The sequence below is a fragment of the Macadamia integrifolia genome, unplaced genomic scaffold, assembly GCF_013358625.1.
Source record: "Macadamia integrifolia cultivar HAES 741 unplaced genomic scaffold, SCU_Mint_v3 scaffold1190, whole genome shotgun sequence".
In the NCBI taxonomy this organism is placed as follows: domain Eukaryota; kingdom Viridiplantae; phylum Streptophyta; class Magnoliopsida; order Proteales; family Proteaceae; genus Macadamia; species Macadamia integrifolia.
Window position 1 is genome coordinate 111,371 of NW_024868115.1, and position 19,826 is coordinate 131,196.

The following is a 19,826-nucleotide window of genomic DNA, read 5'->3' on the forward strand; positions in this document are numbered from 1 at the left end:
TTCTTCCTAAATGATTTTTTTTTTCTTCTAACAAATTTAGGGGGAAAAGATCCTGACCCCATCATTGTGGGAATCTTTTCTCACACCCTCTATCATCCTTGACACTCTCTTCGTCCTGATCATGTGGGTCTCTCATTAACGAATACTGAGTCCCATGCCATAATTGGTGGCTTGTGTGGGGATCTTGTCCATGCCCTCTAACATCCTTAACAATATCTTCTCGCAGATATGTGGGTGTGGGTCTTCTTACTGACGAAATGATTCCCATTCCCAATAACATCCCTAATACACACTTTCTCATCACTGACTGTGTGGGTCCCCCATTTACGAAAGTGATTCTCATGCCCAAATTGGTGGTGTGGCGAGGTGTGGCATGAAGAGGATCTTTCGCATGCCCTCTAATATCCTTAACACTTTTCTCATTGATCATGTGGATCTCCTAGTTGACGAAACTGATTCCTATACATTGACTGATGGTGTGGCTTCAGAAAATTTCCTCACACCAGTGGTGTCGAAAACCCCTCCCCTAATTTTTATAGTTTGGTTTTGATTGGTAGTAGTAGTAGTTAGGAGTTGGCCATTCCGTGTACAAGATGCAATCTTAAACTTCACTAACCCAACCCCCAAGCCCTCACCTAATTGCTTTTGCCCTTTGTACTTTATGTGCGCTTTAACTAGTAACAGCCAAAGAATTGCTATAGTTCTTATAAAAATATATGTTCTAGGTCACATGGTAGAGATGTAAGAATTGGGATGACAATGTCTGTTTTTTAAGAATTTGGATCAAACCGGTTGGATGAGGGATTTTTACATGCTGCCTCTTATATTGGTATCTTACACACGAAGCTAATAGTGTACCGTGAAATAACATATTTAATAAGGAAGGACTGTGAGAGCGAAGTATACATTGACAACGTGTACTCATGTAATAATTTATTATTGCCCTTAGAACTCAAGATATATATAGTTCTAGGGGGAAGAAGAACATGTTTATGAATTTTGAAGTCTTGAAAGCCTTGTTGCCAAAAATTGGAATGATTTGGCAGAACTGATTATGGTGACACAAGAGTTCTCTCAAGAATAGAAAACTTAACTGATAGTAATAATTTAATCTGCACAAGAGAACTTCTGCATTCTTTTTCCTCAAAAAACTTTCAAAACAACCTTTTTATCTTGAAACTGCATTCATTTTTCTACAATAGAGAGATGATATAAGTTGGACTTTTGAAGCACTACAATATATAGGGTGTGTGTGTAAATGATAGAACATTTATTACCAACACTAGACATCACAGCTATCATTGCAATTACTCCTCTTTTTTCTTTTTTTTCTTGAAATGAACTATAAAGTGATCAGGTACAGTTGGTAGTTGTGGAAATAATGTCCACAGAAAGGAAAGAACAATATACAGTGTTTGTATGAAACTTGTTCTTATGATTAGTCATTTAATTCATGATTGAATTGACCAACTTAAGATTTTGGAGCTCAATTCATACTTAACTACCACTTCTTCATAAGCTTGTAGCAGAGCAAGTCAAAAATCTCCTAATCTAAACTGGAATATAGATGCACTGTGGTTGAATTTTAACCATCATTTTTTGGTGATTTCTGTGTGGTTGTACTAGAACTTAACTGTTTTCAAAGACTTGTAGTAAAGGCAACTCCATTAGCTAATCTTTGAGTAATATCATGAGAATTGAGAGAGGAAGAAAATGTGAATGAAGAAATGTTAGAAACGTAATCTTTAACTGGAAAATGGGGTGTGTACTTTCGAGAGAGAGAGAGAGAGAGAGAGAGAGAGATTCACATTCCAAGAGGATTTAACATAATTCTTTCATAGACTGATAAACAACAGAACTAGTGTACTGTTTAGTCTTTCTTGATCCATGAATCAAAGGTTTGAAGTTCATAAAATTTATAGAATAGAACAATTATGATAAGGATCTTCCCCTACCACATACCAGACATCACATCTTTGGCATGTCTTTGGAACATAACAAGTTGCATATGTTTCTTTCTTCTCTTCCTTCTTCTCTTCTTTCTTCTCTTCCTTCTTCTCTTCCTTTTGAGGACCTACACTGACAATCTGTGCAGATTTTCTGAATTTCCTCACTTGTCTTATTATCTCAAAAGGATCAGCATCTCCAGTTACAGTCACTGTGCTTTTGGAAGCGTCAAGGGCAATAGAATTTATACCTTCTATTCCTGCAATTAACTTCATCACCTTCTTCTTGCACCTTGAACATAACAGTTCCACTGACACTATTGTTTTCTGCAACAATCAGAGAAGCCCTTCAGTACAATTCTGAGCAAAAAAATGACAATCCTAACAGCACAGATGTACAGTTCTGTGGCAGGTGTCAGAGAAGCCAGAAGGGAGTCAGGAGAATAGAAACAACAACCCATACATAAATGAAGGAAACTTGGCTCAAATACCAAACAAACAATAAACAAATGCATGTATGGATATGAAACTGGAAAGAAGTGACAACCTTATCTGACATTTTTGTTGGTACAACTTTGGAGTTGGAAACGATGGAAAAATAGCTATGGGGAGAGGTTGATCAAATGTTGCTACTTATAAAGATCTTCTAATAGTAGTTTTTAGTTATTCACTACTTTTTCTTTGGGCGGGGGGGGGAGGGGGTGGTGGGAGGAGGGTGCTGCCTTTGATTGTAAAATTGCATTTATTTCTTCTGTTCAGCACATTTCAATTTGTTTGTTTTCTTGTTGGTGAGGTCTGTATGGGCAATACCAGTAGGAAGGCAGAAGTAAATGCTGGTAAGGAGGCTCTTGATCAGATCTACTATGACTACCTCTAGGCATTAATTGTGAGTCTTCTTTTTTGTTGTGTGGGGTAAGCCAAAGGGCAAGATCCCTTCCAGAATAGTCTCTCTCCCCCTCCCCCTCCACCATTTTTTTGATAATTTTTACTCAGGTTGTTCAGGCAGAAGTAATCTTTCACAATTGATGATAGAGGAGAGAAATGAATGAAAGGGTCTAATCCCATAGAGTCAACCATGGATATACCTATGGAAACATGAAGAGAGAATAGTGTTACCTCACATTGGTAGGGCACTTGTATACTAAATATGATGATTATGAAGGTTTTCACATATTAATGAATAGGAGAAGTGCCCCATTTTCAGAATCATAATTTATCAGAAGGAACTAGTGTTCTAAGTATCGGTATCCGCCAATATCAATATGGCACCAATACAAATTGGCCGATACAGTACAAAAAAAAAAAAAAAAAAAATGAAATGTACATTATGGCAAAAGATTTCCTTGACCGGCAACTCTAATGGGAACCTGTGGCCATTCACTTTGCCACATTAATGGATGAAGTAGCAATTCCAGCTGTATGATGTTCTAGGGATTGGTCCGGAGTCTAAGGCACATGTTAAATTTCATATTTAAATATAAAAAAGAAATGCAAGATGCCGTAGTGCAAATTCCATCGTGCGTCCTCTCACAATAGTGAGTCATGAGCCCACATTGACACTGTCTATGTTGATCCATGCGCGTCACATGTGAATGAGGATTCAGAGTTTGGACCTCTATGGTCAAAACAACCCTTGGCTGGAGAGGTACCAACAAGACACAAAACCCCTGTTGGAGAGGATTTTGTTTATCTTCTCCTCCTCACATGAAATGATCTTCTCAATCTCTAATGAACGATACCATTTCGTTGCACCTCATTGGTGTACTCCCCTATGCCCCTTGGTCAAAGAACCCTCTCCCTTACTAACACTTGAGCCATAATCTCAATGAAATTTCCCATTTTGTTGCTTATGAAAAGATGTTAAACAATTCGAAAAAAAAAAAGTTCAAAAAGATATAGATTGGGTTCATTGTAAAAACCAGATGACACTATGGTTGATCACAGGGCAATCAGAAATGCACGTTGCATGCTCTTGGGTCATCTTCACTGGAACAACAAAGAAAACATCTAAGGCACGCACAACCTATCCTTTCAGAGCATCTGGAGAGAGAGAGGAACTGATGGTCCCCAGCATAAGCTTGTCTTCATTTGAATTGAAACCAAAAGAGTTGAGGGAAAAATAAAAAGGAAGCTCCAAAAAGTAATGCTTAAAGCCAGAGAGTTCCATGTCATCTCACCTTTCAGTTTCATCCATGGATATGATTATAATTCATTCTCTCGAAAATAAAAATGAAATTTAGGTTTCACCAACAGAACGGTTGTTGATCCTGTTAAATTCTACAGACAGTTTTAAATAAGAGCACGTGGACTTGGCATGGACGTCTCTTTCTTGGTACAATGGTACCTGGTACCCGGTACCTCCCATTAATTAAATATAAATGAATAGATAAGTAAATAACAAAAAGTAACATAGAAGCCTCAAACAGATAAATAACATACCCACATCAAAGGCATCTCTCTCTCTCATCACTTTCCCTGAGTTTAGCTGCTTTAGGCTCCCATGCCAAGTTCTGATTGCAGTACAGGAACTGGATTAAAAAGGGCTTTGATTTATTTAAGGTGGAAAATTTTTTATCAGAGAGGCCCTTAAATTTCTGGTCTCCCATTTTGCTCCAATTAGCTACAGTGTTGCCAAAGGATTGGGTTCTGTACTTTCCCTTTCCAACCTGCAAATGGGGAGCTTTGGAGCAGAGAAGAGAAAAACAAGGCTTGTGTGGGGCAGTAGATAAAGTAATGCAACTCATAGAGAAAAAGTAGGAATCTAGTACATACATAGAGACAATAAATAATCAGCTTATCAACCCTCAATAAAACTATATTTAACAAATTTAGAATTCAAGATCACCCATGGTTTCAAGCAAGTAAAGCGAAGAAGTAAAATTTAAGCAACTGTAATCATCGATGCAGGTCAAAAGATGAAAGTTGGAATCCTCAATTAATGGCTCAAATAAACCCCATAATTTAAGGAGTAAACAGCATTGCCATGATAGGCATGTTCTAGGCATTGGATTGGAATCTCCAAAATCTTTGTCTAACAAGAGACACCATGAATGCAAGAGAACAAGCACAGATGGTTCACTTAATATAACAACAAACAACAACAGCATCCAAAACTTTATCCCAACTTAACGGGGTTAGCTACATGGAGATTCCAAGCAAGGACGAGTGCAAGGATCCATGCAAAAAGATTGCATGTTATGACTAATTATAATAAGTGACGGTTGTCAACCTAATGCACCACTACAAATCAGCCACAGCCTTATAACAATATACTATAATAAGGTACCGGCTGTCTACCTGTACCTTATTAATTCGATCAGTGTGCATATTATGTAAATGCAAGTTGATCACAACATAAATGATATAATAAGCATAATCGAAACAAAGGTAGATTACAAGGAAGCAGCAGAGAAACTAGAGCATGAAGGAGAAACCTAAGAAGAAGCAAAATGCAATAGCAATAATAATATTCTCTTTCCATCCAATAATAATGATAAAATTAATAATCATGTATTTCCACCCAGATACAAAACATGTGATCAAAACTGAGAACATCGAGGAAACAACATAAACAGAGACTGTTACTTATCATGCAGACACAGGAATATGAGAAAAATTGAGAAACAGTAGAAAGATTTGAAAGCTCCCCTCCCTGAGAACCTGAACTTTAATTTCAGTACACAATGTTTTTTGCATGAAAGATGAGGGTATTCAACTTGGAGGTGACATTACAATTTACAAAAGAGAACCATGAGGCTATAACATCTCCAACATCATCTAAGTTGAACCACAGAATCTAAACAAAGTACTTGGCACTACCTGCAGAACTTTCAGTGAGGACATTCATCACTGTTATCGATTTGAATCTTGGGAATCTTAGAACCCCCACTGTGAGCAAACTATGATGGTCCATCTATGTCCTCTCCATTTGAGTGTAGCAGCTCACTATCTTCTGGTCCAATTCATAGTAGTACACCATCTTATCCAATGGTTTCATATCCAGATCAATGAAATACGCCTACAGGTACAGGTTCAGGAGCCCAAATGAGATCTCAAAGTAGTCAAAAGGATAAAGTACTACAAAGAGAAGCATTATGAAAAAGTGCTGCAAAGATTAAGCACTTATCTTTCAGAAGCAAATGCATGTCAACAAATGAGCAACTTCAACCAAGCTAATAAACATAAATTAATACTAAGGCCAACAAGAAAGCTTTCTGATTTCGCTGTCAACCTTTTTAGGAAGAGTGATTCAAGGTAAGCACAGTATCAAGGCTCCACGCTAACTATTTATCAACTTTGACACATGATCAAAAAAATAAGAACATGATATCCATCAATAGGGCTGCACATAGGTGGGTTGGGATGGGCCAGCTCAAGTAGGTGAACTTCAGCAATGGTCCAGGCTGAACTGAACTTCACAGATTCAATTTAAATGAATGGTTCTTTTTTTCTTTTTCTATTTCTGGGCACTAATAAAATTGGAGCGAGCTGCAATTAGAATGGCTAAAAGTAATGGCGCAGAGCTGAAATGGCATAACCTGAACCTACATCAAACCAGCCATAGATCTCACTGAATGAAACATGAACCAAACCCAACATCTTGATTAGGCCTTACAGAACATGTCCCATCGAGGGCAGATCAGGCTGGGGCATTCACTTGGCATATACAATTGCCATGACCATATCAACCTACTGATAGACTATAAAACCTTTTCAAATTAAAAAAGAAAAAGGAAAAAAAAATCCAGAAATGGTATACAAGCTTACCCAAATGGTTATTCATGAAGAAGAGTTCAAAATTCTTCTTCACAAATGCATTCAAACTAAGTGGACATTAGAGAATGCTGTGATTGACACCAATTATTCTGCAACCAATGGCAGCAGAGGTATCTATCCAACAAAACATCCTATAAGACAAGAGAAAATTAGCACACCTTGTACTCAAAGCTTTGGTTTGTTGACTCCAGGCATACATTGCTTTGTGGGGACCCTGGATCCCCATCTTCCCTTGATCTAAAGCTGATCATCAGACTACAATCCTTTGCAGTTGAAGCTATCAAATAATCCCGCACAATCTTCAAGCTTTCTTCCAACGAAATAGAATGCAGAGACGAATATATGCTTGAGAATTCGCCGTCACCCAAATCTCTACATACCTTGCAAGGCTGAGAAACAATGTTGTAGTATGCATGAATAGCCCCTTCTATGTCAAGCATATCAAGTTTCTGTGCTTCCAAAAGTCGGTCCAACATTCCTGATCTGAAAATTGTCTCTGATACAAGCTGTAAAAAACTTGCTGTACTCAGGCCACAGTCCGTCTGAATAAGACCCTCAATCAAATCTTCAAATGCCTCGCTACCCACAAAATTAGTATTGTGTGTGCCACCTCCCAAGCCACCAAAAATCAGAGACCCATTCCGGAATATGCGAAAATTGTTCTGTGGTGTGGTAAAGAGAGCCTTGATAGCCTTATGTATTCTGTCACTGGATCCAGAGAACAGATCTAGTGGATCGTATTCGCTGATCTGTGAAATCTGAGACACAATTTGAAACATGTATGAGATATAGTCAATTTTTTTTTTTTTTTTTTTTTTTTCCCTTATTGATTATTGTGGATGATACAAATCTGGAGAAGAAAATGATATGCTGAAGTTGGTAGAAAAAGTATAAATATTAAAGCCTACAAATACAATGTGGCTGTTGATAATTTGTCGCACACCTTGAATCTTTAAAAAGGAGCAACAACCTGGTGCAAGTCCTGCATCCATGAGCTCCCGGGAGGGATGGACAGGAGTCAGTCCTAACCTTCAGGAGTTTTTTGCATGAAGTGGTCTAACCATGAGTTTGCTATTTATTCAAAAGAAATCCCAGTAAAGTTGTGTAATTGTTTTTGATATATAAATCAGATTCATATTTACAAGTTGGACAAAGGTAGTATATGGTTCCAGATTTTTGTTTTTTATTGGAACAACCAGCTAAAATTATTGACCAGCTTTCCTAAACGTTAATTATTCTTGATTGGAAAATTGTATTATGATGGAAGCAGAGACACTCATCCTTCCATGTATCAAATTGTGAAAAGGTGTATTTTTTTTCAACTGTATAATCTGTTCCACTAGTTGGGTCAGAATTGATTCAGATAACAAGGAATTTTGAAAAAGAGAGGGCACATACAAAACTCCCCAAGTTCCCCAGATTCGTTTGCCACATCCCTTCTAGGCTCTAGAAAGATAAAATTTCCATCCTCCCATGGGTCACAATATCACAACTTCTTGGAATGTCTTGTGTTCTATACAGTTCATGACTACCCAAATAAAAGGAGCAGGTTTTCTGGTTGGCCGGTTGGCCCAACCAGGAAAGGAAGGAATCTCTGATTAGCAAACCTGTTTCTGCCATTCTGCCAAGTGACAAGTCAAATGAGGCTGCAATTTGGTGGGCATAGAGACTTGATAGACCCAGTCCCCTACTATGTCAAGTTTCAGCCCAAATGGACTTAGACATATGGAATAATGAAGCATTGCAAATTTTTGGACAACCAAAAGGGTGTAGAGATTAATGAAGGGATGCATGGACATACATGGGAGGGTTTTCCATTACATGAGAGGGAAAATGATAGAGTTTGGATCTGAATTGACACGTTGCCAATCCAGGGGATACTTTTTCATACCCCACAAATCCGATGGATAAAATTGCCCAATCAATTTTCCACATGACACAAATAGGAGTGCCAACCACAAAGGATTCATGGTTGGCCCAACCAAAAATCTTTTTGCCAAATAAGAAGGCCATGGAATGCCATAATTGCAATTAGTTGGAGCATACTCTATTATGATAAGATAAAAAAGATTGGTTTTTCTTGTGATATTCCATAGTGTTTTTAATTCTACACTCATTTGCACAAGAATAGAAAATTTCAACAAATTCTATGATAAAAAAAACTATGCAATATCAGGAATTTTCATTAAAAACTATGCACAACTCTATTGTGATGAATTGTATTAGTTGTTTATACAATCAATGTGACGCCCCGAAACCCGGCCTAGGGTTTTGGGCATCAACGGTCCATAGGATCTGTAAGTTCTAGGCGATAATGAACCGGAGTAGCATACACACAAATATAAGTGCAAGCAAGAGTTAACTAAACTAATATATTATTAAAATTCAAGGTTCAAATATCGAATTCAAATTTCAAACTTAAAGTAAAGTTGAATTAAAGTATGTCTTCAAAGTCTAACTCAAAATCTATATCATCTAAAAATAAAAATCATTGTCTTCTTTAAATCCATAAGTAGTATCCTCCTGCTGATCAATTATAGGTTCAACATTCACGTCATCTCCATAATAGTCCTCATCAACATCATCTGCAAGTTATGAGGGTAAGTCTCTAGGAAGAAACTTAATGAATAGAACCACAACACTAAACAGGTTTGAAATCACGATCATATAACCAATATCAGGAAAGACATATATAGTATAATATAAAATTTTCAAGAAGATAAAGAACAAGCATACCACACATACTTACATTGCTCAATTTATATCGCCGCATAGGTACATATGATGACTCAAAAGAAATTAAACAACAAATTTACAATATCATCCATGAATGTCCAATGTGTCATAGTACCACATTGCCCCCACTCTACATACAGAAACTCGCAGAAGCTATCTAGTGTCCAACCTCTCAAAGACCAAGTCATACCTCCCGAAGGTCGAATAACAATTGGTAGATCCTGCCGAGGGTAGGTTACGTCATCTAGTAGTCCACAGTTCCACAAAGGAAAAGTCCAGTGAACCAATCCTCACCTCAACATTGTGACACCAATGTTGATAAGGTGAAACAATAAGAATAAAGTCAACCAAGAATGAAATATATATATATATATATATAAATACAAACAAGTTCGGAATTCAAGTGTGATCAATACTTTAATTCCACCATATCAGTCCCTATGTAAATATAAAATCAATTTCAGTTCAGTTTTTGTAAAAGTCATCAAAACAACAACAATTAAAATAACAAAGCAATGATCAAGGAAGTCTCACATCCCTCCTCAATCAAGGCCGGTAATGTAAAGCATTATTACCACAACAACATATCCCATACATCAAAACAGTAAATTTATGTAAGCTGGTGTTTTTTTAAAAACATAGACAGACAAAAATTCATGTGGTATAAGAATCATGTAATGCACATAGTACATTACTCCATGCAATCATAATCACAACTTAACACATAATATTAGAAACTAACATTATGTAATCAATGTTCAATTTAGAAAATTGTGCTATACACATATAATGGAAATCATGGAACAAAATTCAATTTGTTTCCTTATTCTCTCATGTACATAGCATTAGGTTTGCAAAATCATATTTTTAAATGACAAAACATCATGAAATCCAAGGTTTAGAATAGATCTACTATTCAGAAAATTCTTTTTTGGATAGCACTATAAAAATAAGCAAGTTAGGGTAGAGGTTCCACTCACTTTGATGTCGTTCCCAAATTCTGCCTCAGCCTATTCTACCTACTAACATAGAAAAATAAGAAATAAATATCTCTAAAAATCCAAATATGTTGAAATTAGATCCTATTGAAACCTAACTCATATATGCAAGTCCTATATGAAGATCACATAAAATAACCCTTCTTAGGTTAGGTATCAATCTCCCAAAAAAACAATCTTCAGACTGTAATAGATTCTGACCAACAAATTTGAAAGATTCATTAACTCATTTTCCCGAACTCAAATCACTTCCAACTTTTTTCAGAGATTTAGAAGACTCATTTCTACGATAAAAATATTAGATTAAAACTCGAAGTTTATATGTCTCCATCACTACCGTCATTCTGGGGTATAGAAAACTCCCCTGACAGTGACCTATCTGAATATATGAATTAGTCGGTATATCACATCAACTCCAAATTTAATGAAATTTTTTATGAGACCCCGTAAACACATTCATATACTCCCAGTAATTATTTCAGATCATAAAACAATATCTAACTATTTTTAATAATGTGAACAATCTCGGACTACTATTCTGTCCGACCCAGAAATTACTGTTAACATATCAAAATCTTATTTTCTCTCTCCTTAAACTCATAATCCGAAATCCCAAACTTTTAAATCATGATTAATCCTTCAATTAGAATATAAAAAAGTAATTAAATCATGTTAAGAGTTCTTACCTTGAAAACCGTTCGAAATCTTGATTCCTTTTATAATAATTGTAATACCCTGAAATCTGACTAGGGTTATTTTTGTCTTTTGACCATTGTAGGGTCAGGGTGACTTAAAGTGGGGATATAAGACCATTGAGGGTGCATCGATCCTTGATAAGTGTTAAAACTCATCTATTAGATGTAACTACAATGTAGAATAATTTTAGGGTTTTTACCTTAGAAATTACCATTTTGCCCTTAAACCCTAATTTACCATTTTTACAATAGACTATAATTTGAATTTTCTTTTAATTACATGATTCTAATGTCAACTCTAATATGGAATTATTTAATTAAGAATAATATATATATTAACTTATTATCCACTTGGATAATTAAATAACAAGTGGATAATGCCTAATTAACTAACAACCCTAACTAACTAATTATTGCTAATTATTAATTAATAAATGAAAGCTTTCCTAATAAATTTGGGACTTCCCTTTTGAATTTTGGATAGACTTGAGCATAAAGTAAGTAAAATAAGGTAGGATATAGGAAGAGTTGGAGATCAATTGGGACTAGAATAGAGGAAGAGAGAGTTGGAGATGAAGTAAGAATGGTACATATAGAGTTGGAGATGATTTGGGGAGGGGAAATAGAAGCAAAAAACGTGGCTCTATTGCCTCTCACTTTCTATTTATGAAAAAAAAATCAAAAGGGAAAAAGAAAGGTATTGTGGAGAAGAAAGAGGAGAAGGAAAAAGAAGAAAAAAGGAGAAAAGGAATCAAGATTTCGAACGGTTTTCAAGGTAAGAACTCTTAACAAGATTTAATTACTTTCTTATATTCTAATTGAAGGATTAATCATGATTTAAAGGTTTGGGTGGATTATAGGCTTAAGGAGAGAGAAAATAAGATTTTGATATGTTAACAGTAATTTCTGGGTCGGACAGAATAGTAGTCCGAGATTGTTCACATTATTAAAAATAGTTAGATATTGTTTTATAATCTGAAATAATTATTGGGAGTATATGAATGTGTTTACAGGATCTCATAAAAAAATTTCATTAAATTTGAAGTTGATGTGATATACCGACTAATTCATATATTCAGATAGGTCACTGTCAGGGGAGTTTTCTGTACCCCAGAATGACGGTAGTGACGGAGGCATATAGATTTCGAGTTTTAATCGGATATTTTTATTGTAGAAACTTTCATGAGTCTTCTAAATTTCTGAAAAAGTTGGAAGTGATTTGAGTTCAGGAAAGTGAATTAATGAATCTTTCAAATTTGTTGGTCAGAATCTATTATAGTCTGAAGATCGTTTTTTAGGGAGATTGATACCTAACCTAAGAAGGGTTATTTTATATGATCTCCATATGACACTTGTACATATGAGTTAGGTTTCAATAGGATCTAATTTCAACATATTTGGAGTTTTAGAGATATTTATTTCCTATTTTTCTATGTCAATAGGCAGAATAGACTGAGGCAGAATTTAGGAACGACATCAAAGTGAGTGGAACTTCTACCCTAACTTGCTTATGTTTATAGTGTTATCCAAAAAGGAATTTTATTAGTAGTAGATCTATTCTAAACCTTAGATTTCATGATGTTTTGTCATTTAAAAATATGATTTTGCAAACCTAATGCTATGTACATGAGAGAATAAGGAAACAAATTGAATTTTGTTCCATGATTTGCATTATATGTATATAGCATAATTTTCTAAATGAAACATTGATTACATAATGTTAGTTTCTAATATTATGTGTTAAGTTGTGATTATGATTGCATGGAGTAATGTACTATGTGAATTACATGATTCTTATACCACATGAGTTTTTGTCTGTGTCTATGTTTTTAAAAAAACACCAGCTTACATAAATTTACTGTTTTGATGTATGGGATATGTTGTTGTGGTAATGTTGCTTTACATTACCAGCCTTGATTGAGGAGGGATGTGAGACTTCCTTGATTATTGCTTTGTTATTTATAATTGTTGTTGTTTTGATAACTTTTACAAAAACTAAAACTGAAATTGAAATTGATTTCATATTTACATAGGGACTGATAGGGTGGAATTAAAGTATTGATCACACTTGAATTCCGAACTTGTTTGTATTTATATATATTTTTCGTGACTTTATTATTATTGTTTCGCCTTATCAACATTGGTGTCATAATGTTGAGGTGAGGATTGGTTCACTGGACTTTTCCCTAGTGGAACTGTGGACTACTAGATGACGCAACCTACCCTCAGCAGGATCTACCAATTGTTACTCGACCTTCGGGAGGTATGACTTGGTCTTTGGGAGGTTGGACACTAGATAGCTTTTGCGAGTTTCTGTATATTGAGAGGGGGCAATGTGGTACTATGACACATTGGTCATTCATGGATGATATTGTAAATCTGTTGTTTAATTTCTTTTGAGTCACCATATGTACTTATGCGGCGATATAAATGGAGCAATGTAAGTATGTGTGGTACGCTTGTTATTTATCTTCTTGAAAAATTTATATTATACTGTATATGTCTTTCCTGATATTGGTTATATGATCGTGATTTCAAACCTGTTTAGTGTTGTGGTTCTATTCATTTAAGTTTCTTCCTAGAGACTTACCCTCATAACTTGCAGATGACGTTGGTGAGGACTATTATGGAGATGACGTGAATGCTGAACCTATAATTGATCAGCAGGAGGATACTGCTTATGGATTTGAAGAAGACAATGATTTTTACTTTTAGATGATACAGATTTTGAGTTAGACTTTGAAGACATACTTTAATTCAACTTTACTTTAAGTTTGAAATTTGAATTAGATATTTGAACCTTGAATTTTAATAATATATTAATTTAGTTAACTCTTGCTTGTACTTATGTTTGTGTATATGCTACTCCGGTTCATTATCGCCTAGAACTTACAGATCCTATGGATCGTTGATGTCCAAAACCCTAGGCCGGGTTTCGGGGCGCCACAATCAATATAATTAAAGCACCGCATGGCATGTTGGATTTGATATGTAATATCTAAAAGAAAATCAATTTAGGCATAGCATCAACAAATTGCATTTTGCATGTCCTATACATGTTCGTGTCATAACTCTAAAAATACAGTGCCAATCTCCCTTATTTCTATTGCCAACTTCAAGGTCCATATACCTATCTGAGCATCTTAGCATTACTATTATGAAAGGAAGAGAACCTTGCAATTCGTTATCCAATTTGAATAAATTATGATACTCTGGCCTGGAAATAAACACAAAGGATAGGAATTACCTCTCCTTGATGAAGCTTCAGAACTTGGTGCATTCTGAAACGAGTTATACTCCTTTTAATAGCATTTCCTTCAGCTATGAATTTTGAACATGGAACAAATCCACATTTGGGCTGCACTTCCTCGAGATGAATGAAAACACAGAGGAGAAGAGAAGACACAAAGGAAAAGGTTGGTCGGGAGAAATACAGCAGCAGAAACCATCAAGAACAAAGATAAATATAACATCCATTATACAGAAGCACCTTTATTTCAACTGATATGCAGAGACTCTCTTTAAGAGCACCTGAAAAGACATAATAATAATAATTAACTCACTTCTAAAAAGACAAAACTACTACATAAATGATAATCACTAATTGTTTGACAACACTGTCCATTCTTGCCTTTAAAGACCCAACCATATCATTTCTAAGACCATTGCACATATAGACAGGACATATAAAGGCTTAGTATAGTAGCAATGTTATTAAAAGCAACTAGTTCTGCTTTTCCAGGGTTCCAGGAGATGTGAATTGGAGTCGAGCTTAGCCTTGGGGATTTTCCGCATGAAGTGGCCACTCTCAAACTTGAAGCCATGTCTTCATGCTGGACCCCAAGCTCTTACCATCATCACACCAAGCGATGGCTGTTAGTTTCAAAAAAATATATTGTTACAACTTTGCTTGTACAGAACATCAGAAGACACAGAAAGCACCAAATGATCATGATGACCATAATGGTAATCACCAGCAACCGTTGGACATGAGATTAATTGAGAAGTTCTTCGTACATATATTTCTATAGAAATCTCACAGGATCCTGTCAAACCTCATCTTCATATGGAATGCTTTAATTGTAAAAATAAAAAAAGATTAGTGTACTGAGGGGATAGGAATCTACATGCATTACTGTAGGTGCTACTGAGCTGTCAGAAGCTGGATAGGAATCTGAGGGGATTAGAATATATGCCTCAAGGTAAGGATAAATTCCAACCTGACAGCTGACACTTCAATAGCAACTTAGATGTTTGTTTTGAATAGTTTTTCCGAAAGAAAATTTTGTATCCATGACCTTTGCATCCCTACCTATGTAAAATAGCTAGTAAGCATGCACAAGTGAAATTTTGCATGAAAAATATGTTAAAAAAAAAAGAGAGGAGAGATTCTCCCAAATAAGCAATCAGGGATGAAGTTTACCACGGGGGAAAACTGAATGATCAGAAATAAGAAGAGCTGAATCACACAGGGTATCAACCTTGGCAGCATCTACTCTCCAAGCAGGGCGCTGACAATGAACATTGTTTTCAATAGATTCCAAGAATCTTCTAGACACAAGGACACGCATCTGCCATTTTCAGAAGAAGTTCAGGTCAAAGGTCTTTTCCAACAATAATGCAACATTGAGTGAACTCCATACTTATCAACAAACTGTTCACTACCATTTCACCTAAAAGTTTGAACTATTAGGGAAGGGCAGCATCAATGTATACATCAACACTCCGCCACATGTGCAGACCGAGATCCCATGATCCTTGCACGTGGAGCTCACAAGGCATTTCTTCATGCGGCACCGAGGGGGAAGAAGTGTCGGCCCTTACCTGATTTTTGCACTTCCCAAGAGTTGAACACTCAACCTCCCTACTCTATGTTCACTACTGTTTTACCTAAAAGTTCGAACTATTAGGGAAGGGCAGTGTCAATGTATACATCAACACAAACTACATGTAAAATTAATGAATCCACACAATTCATTTAGTTGGTCACTTAAAAAATTAGGCAACAGCCAAATGTCACAACTTGACAAAGATTTTCCTCAATGTATTCATGCTTTTCTTAAATACTCTTAAACTACTGGTGTCAATAAAATACATGATGCTTAGGAAGTACATGGATCAATGGATGCATAGTTTCAATTTATGGTTATGCAATCAAGCATATGATATGCCATAAAGGTTTGTAAACATGAATATCCAGGTCAAATATAAACAAGAAAAAGGAAAAGTAACAAGCATCTGCTTCATAAAACAGGCAGAAGGCAAATAAGAGTGGGAAAAAAAAAAAAAAAAGGCAGGGGATGTTACAATAGCAGTTCAACAAGCATACAGTCTATGAATAAGGAGTATGGGAAGAAAATCTTAAACCAGCAACAGAGAAAAGATTCATTATACGTAAAGACAAATAGTTAGGGTCAACAACTGTAACTCACTTTTAGGAACTGCATAACAAAAATAAATAATAATCCAAAACTAAAAAGAACTGTTCTTCATAAGAATATAGACAAACTTCTCTCGAGTGAATCAAGAACTGCCCAAGCTTACCCACAAGTCAGAACTGTCAACATCGACAAACTCCTTTAAACAGCAAGCAAAATAAACCAAGGAAAGCCGACAAAGCACATAATTCATTATAGATTCTACACTTGTCTTCAAGAAAGAACAACTTCAATATATTATTCTACTTTAAGTAACAGAGAAAAGGATAAACCATGGTTTACTACTTTAATTTACATTTGGGCCAAAGGGGGAATTTTGGTATTCAGTGTCTAATAGACTTGTTTGGGCTCAAATTGTAGTCTTGTCCATTTAATAGCATTTCTCTTAGGCAAGGGTCATAGGCTTAGGTCATAATTGATAAGTTAAACCCAGCCTCTAACCAGATCAGAAATCAATTACAGGTTTCAGAATTTCAGCTCATTAAGAAGCTGACTATTATTATATACAATTACATGATGGTTATTCAAAATTGATCACATCTCAAATTTCAAAAGTTCAGTCAACCCTCCGTTTCTCCCTAAAAAGATCGACGTATGAACCATATCAAGTACACCTACAAAAGCAACATACCCCAACATCAACATGTTCAGAACCTAGCAAGGGTCTCATCACATAGAGCGCAAATAGTTGTCCAACAACTTCCTTTGAAGTGGATGACACAAGCTCATTGATATCTTTCCAAAGAAGGCATTCGAACATGGACAAAACTGAGGTATCAGTAGGACATAGGGATCTGCCCCGGGGAGCCTTCTGTATGCGTAACACTTTTCCAACCTGTATTTTCAAACCAAAGACAGATTAATCAAAGGCCAATGAATAGAACCAGTTTCATTACAATAAATTTCTGACAGCAAAAAACGCCACAAAAAAAGAGCCAGAACTGCTGCGGCATTGAGGGCATTGTTTCCACTTTCAAGATAGGATTTGATCTATAATATAGGTGTACAAATGCACATACCGATTTTGGTTCAGGCTAACCTAGTTTGTTCTACTAGTCAAGATGAAAAACTGCATACCTGAAAGCACAAAGACTGTGCATGCTACATAGATGCATTTGGCAACCTATATCATCATGAAAACCTTTACCAATACAACATAACTGTTTTAGCCAACTGACCTTTTATATTCAAAATAAGGAATGAACAAATTAGAGCTAATTTAGATTCCAATACATGATCAGTTGAAAGAAAGCCGTTTGAGCTAGCACGGACATGTGCAACGAAGGCCTTTAAAATGCTCCCGTACAGACTATAGAGATGTGATTTGATTCAGATTGAATGAGCTCAAAGAGTTAGGGTATTCTAATCCTAAAATGAGTCTAGAGAAGTATGGCTTTAAATAAAGCTGAATGAAAAGAAAGGATCCATGTAGCCGACCCCATTTAGTTGGGATACAACTGAGTTCAGTTGAGTAGTACATCGGCTCCGTTGGCGCTCCACTCCAGTCGGAGGCTCTGAGATTTATAAAAGAAAATCCAAACACAAAGGAGGACTTAAGAGGAGAGCACAGCAGACAGAATACTGGATTAGTGCATCTATGACACAAAGTCTCTAAAACGAGAATTCTCCTTGAAAGTTAAAACGGAAGCCCGGATCTAAATAATAATCATGGAAAGGAAAAGTCAAAAATAAAAAAGGAGTTTAATCAAGCGATGGATGTACGTACAAAATCAGGAGAAGATCCGTTGTAAGCAAGGACAAGATTCACAGCCCCTTCTCCTCTGTAAATCCAGTCGGCCGCCTCTTTCTCCTCTAAAACACCCTCCATGCATTCAATTGCAGCCCTGTAATGCCATCCACAAGACAAAAAGATTAGAGGCATGATAAGAGAATGTTAGAACACCGAATCGGGAGAAAAATCAAATCGAAGAGACAACAAAAGTTCGTCCTTAACTTGGAAATCTCCTGCATCTCTTAATTCCCAGTACAGTCTCGACTCTCGATAGAGAAATACGAATCCGCAATTGAAGAAGAAAAGACTCAAGACAGGACACACTCACAGAGAGAGAAAGAGGAGATAGTGGGGGAGTAGATATTTGAAGCAATGAGGCAATCGGAGAGAGAGAGAGAGAGAGAGAGAGAGAGAGAGAGAGAGGACGACTCAGAAAGACTGCGACGAGTGATGACTGTAACCACGAGAACCTCCGGCCACTGCCTTGTCAATCTTCATTGACTCAAGTTCAACACGATTGAGGAAGGGCCGGTAGACCGTTAGGCGTTAGTTTTACGCTAATTTATTCCCCTTTTACCTCTCTGATTTTCACCTCTATTTAGGTTGACTTAGAGGTGTCATTTTCAGGTCCACACAAGTAAGTCCGATCGAGCCCAACATGTTTATGATTCAATTTGAAAAATTCAGTTATTAAACGTGTTGGACCTAAGCCTGGCCCGTTTATAAATAGATAGTATACGGTACAAGAGATAAGCCCGATGTGCTTCCCAATCAGCCGGCCTATTTACAAGCTTGAATCGGACCAACACGTTTAGCCTGACAGTTTATATTATATGGGTATTTTGATTTTTTTGAGAAAGGTATATATTGATATTTGTATCTTGACTGTAATTAAATGTAATATCTTTTCAACAATGTGGCCCACATGATCTATGACAAGAGAGAGAGAGAGAGAGAGAGAGAGAGAGAGAGGCGGCACTATCTGTGTGCCTGGGGAGAGGATTTTTTCCCATTTCATTTTTGTATTTCAATTATTTATTACGTGGGATTGCCATCACATAGTTGGGAATTGTGATGTGTATCTTATTGGTCATTAGGACCCATGCTGGTGGACTTCTTCACATCAAGCTAGGTTGAGATGAGCCCAGATCCAATTCTTAAATGCTCCTTCTCAGACTGGTCCAAGCAACTCTGTTCAATTAAATGGCCCAGACAGTTCGTGCTTGGGCCACTTATGCAACTAACTGAATCCTATAATCCTCTTTTCTCTGAACTTACAATCTCATGGAATGGAATGGCTACGGATGACCTTAAAGGCTAATGGTGGCAATACCCTTGTATCTACCCGCCCATACAAGATTCTACAAATTGAGTAAAAATAATTTGATGGATTATTACAAGTTAGAACACCTTAGACCTTCAATTAATATTGGAAACTTTCTTAACTACAGAGATTGGATAGCATTGATACATTGAATCCATCACTTTAGGTTAAGTAAGAAGTT

At 36.2% G+C, this 19,826-nt stretch overlaps 2 protein-coding genes across 4 annotated transcripts; both read right to left on the bottom strand.

Moving 5' to 3' along the window:
• Positions 1-1,803: 1,803 nt before the first annotated feature.
• LOC122063096 (heavy metal-associated isoprenylated plant protein 2-like) lies at positions 1,804-5,833 on the bottom strand. Of its 3 annotated transcripts, none has more exons than XR_006135199.1 (2): positions 4,124-4,376; positions 1,804-2,273 (listed from the first exon to the last, which is right to left on the bottom strand). XR_006135199.1 is itself a non-coding variant. In XM_042626760.1 (2 exons), exons 1-2 carry the CDS (start codon positions 5,787-5,789, stop codon positions 1,917-1,919), a joined length of 381 nt encoding a protein of 126 aa, XP_042482694.1. In that variant the 5' UTR covers positions 5,790-5,833; the 3' UTR covers positions 1,804-1,916. The 3 variants fall into 3 exon arrangements, 2 of the variants coding, with proteins under 2 accessions (XP_042482694.1, XP_042482695.1); XM_042626760.1 differs by lacking the exon at positions 4,124-4,376 and adding an exon at positions 5,766-5,833; XM_042626761.1 differs by lacking the exon at positions 4,124-4,376 and adding an exon at positions 2,494-2,630.
• LOC122063095 (inositol-pentakisphosphate 2-kinase-like) lies at positions 5,388-18,859 on the bottom strand. The gene is made up of 8 exons (XM_042626759.1): positions 18,544-18,859; positions 18,316-18,433; positions 17,221-17,424; positions 15,575-15,722; positions 14,642-14,682; positions 14,399-14,509; positions 6,881-7,480; positions 5,388-5,964 (listed from the first exon to the last, which is right to left on the bottom strand). The coding sequence occupies exons 1-8, from the start codon at positions 18,558-18,560 to the stop codon at positions 5,860-5,862; spliced, it is 1,344 nt and encodes a 447-aa protein (XP_042482693.1). The 5' UTR covers positions 18,561-18,859; the 3' UTR covers positions 5,388-5,859.
• Between the last annotated feature and the right edge of the window lie 967 nt (positions 18,860-19,826).

What these genes read in the sequence shown, in the direction of transcription:
- LOC122063096 (XM_042626760.1), bottom strand. Translation starts at nt 5,789, where the DNA reads ATGTCCTCACTGAAAGTTCTGCAG. An exon ending in CCTCACTGAAAGTTCTGCAG is followed by an intron (nt 2,274 to 5,765) that starts GTAGTGCCAAGT and finishes TGATTGTTGCAG; the next exon opens with AAAACAATAGTGTCAGTGGA.
- LOC122063095 (XM_042626759.1), bottom strand. An exon ending in TCATTCAGTTTTCCCCCGTG is followed by an intron (nt 14,683 to 15,574) that starts GTAAACTTCATC and finishes ATGTCTTTTCAG; the next exon opens with GTGCTCTTAAAGAGAGTCTC. An exon ending in GCATATCAGTTGAAATAAAG is followed by an intron (nt 14,510 to 14,641) that starts GTGCTTCTGTAT and finishes GAGGAAGTGCAG; the next exon opens with CCCAAATGTGGATTTGTTCC.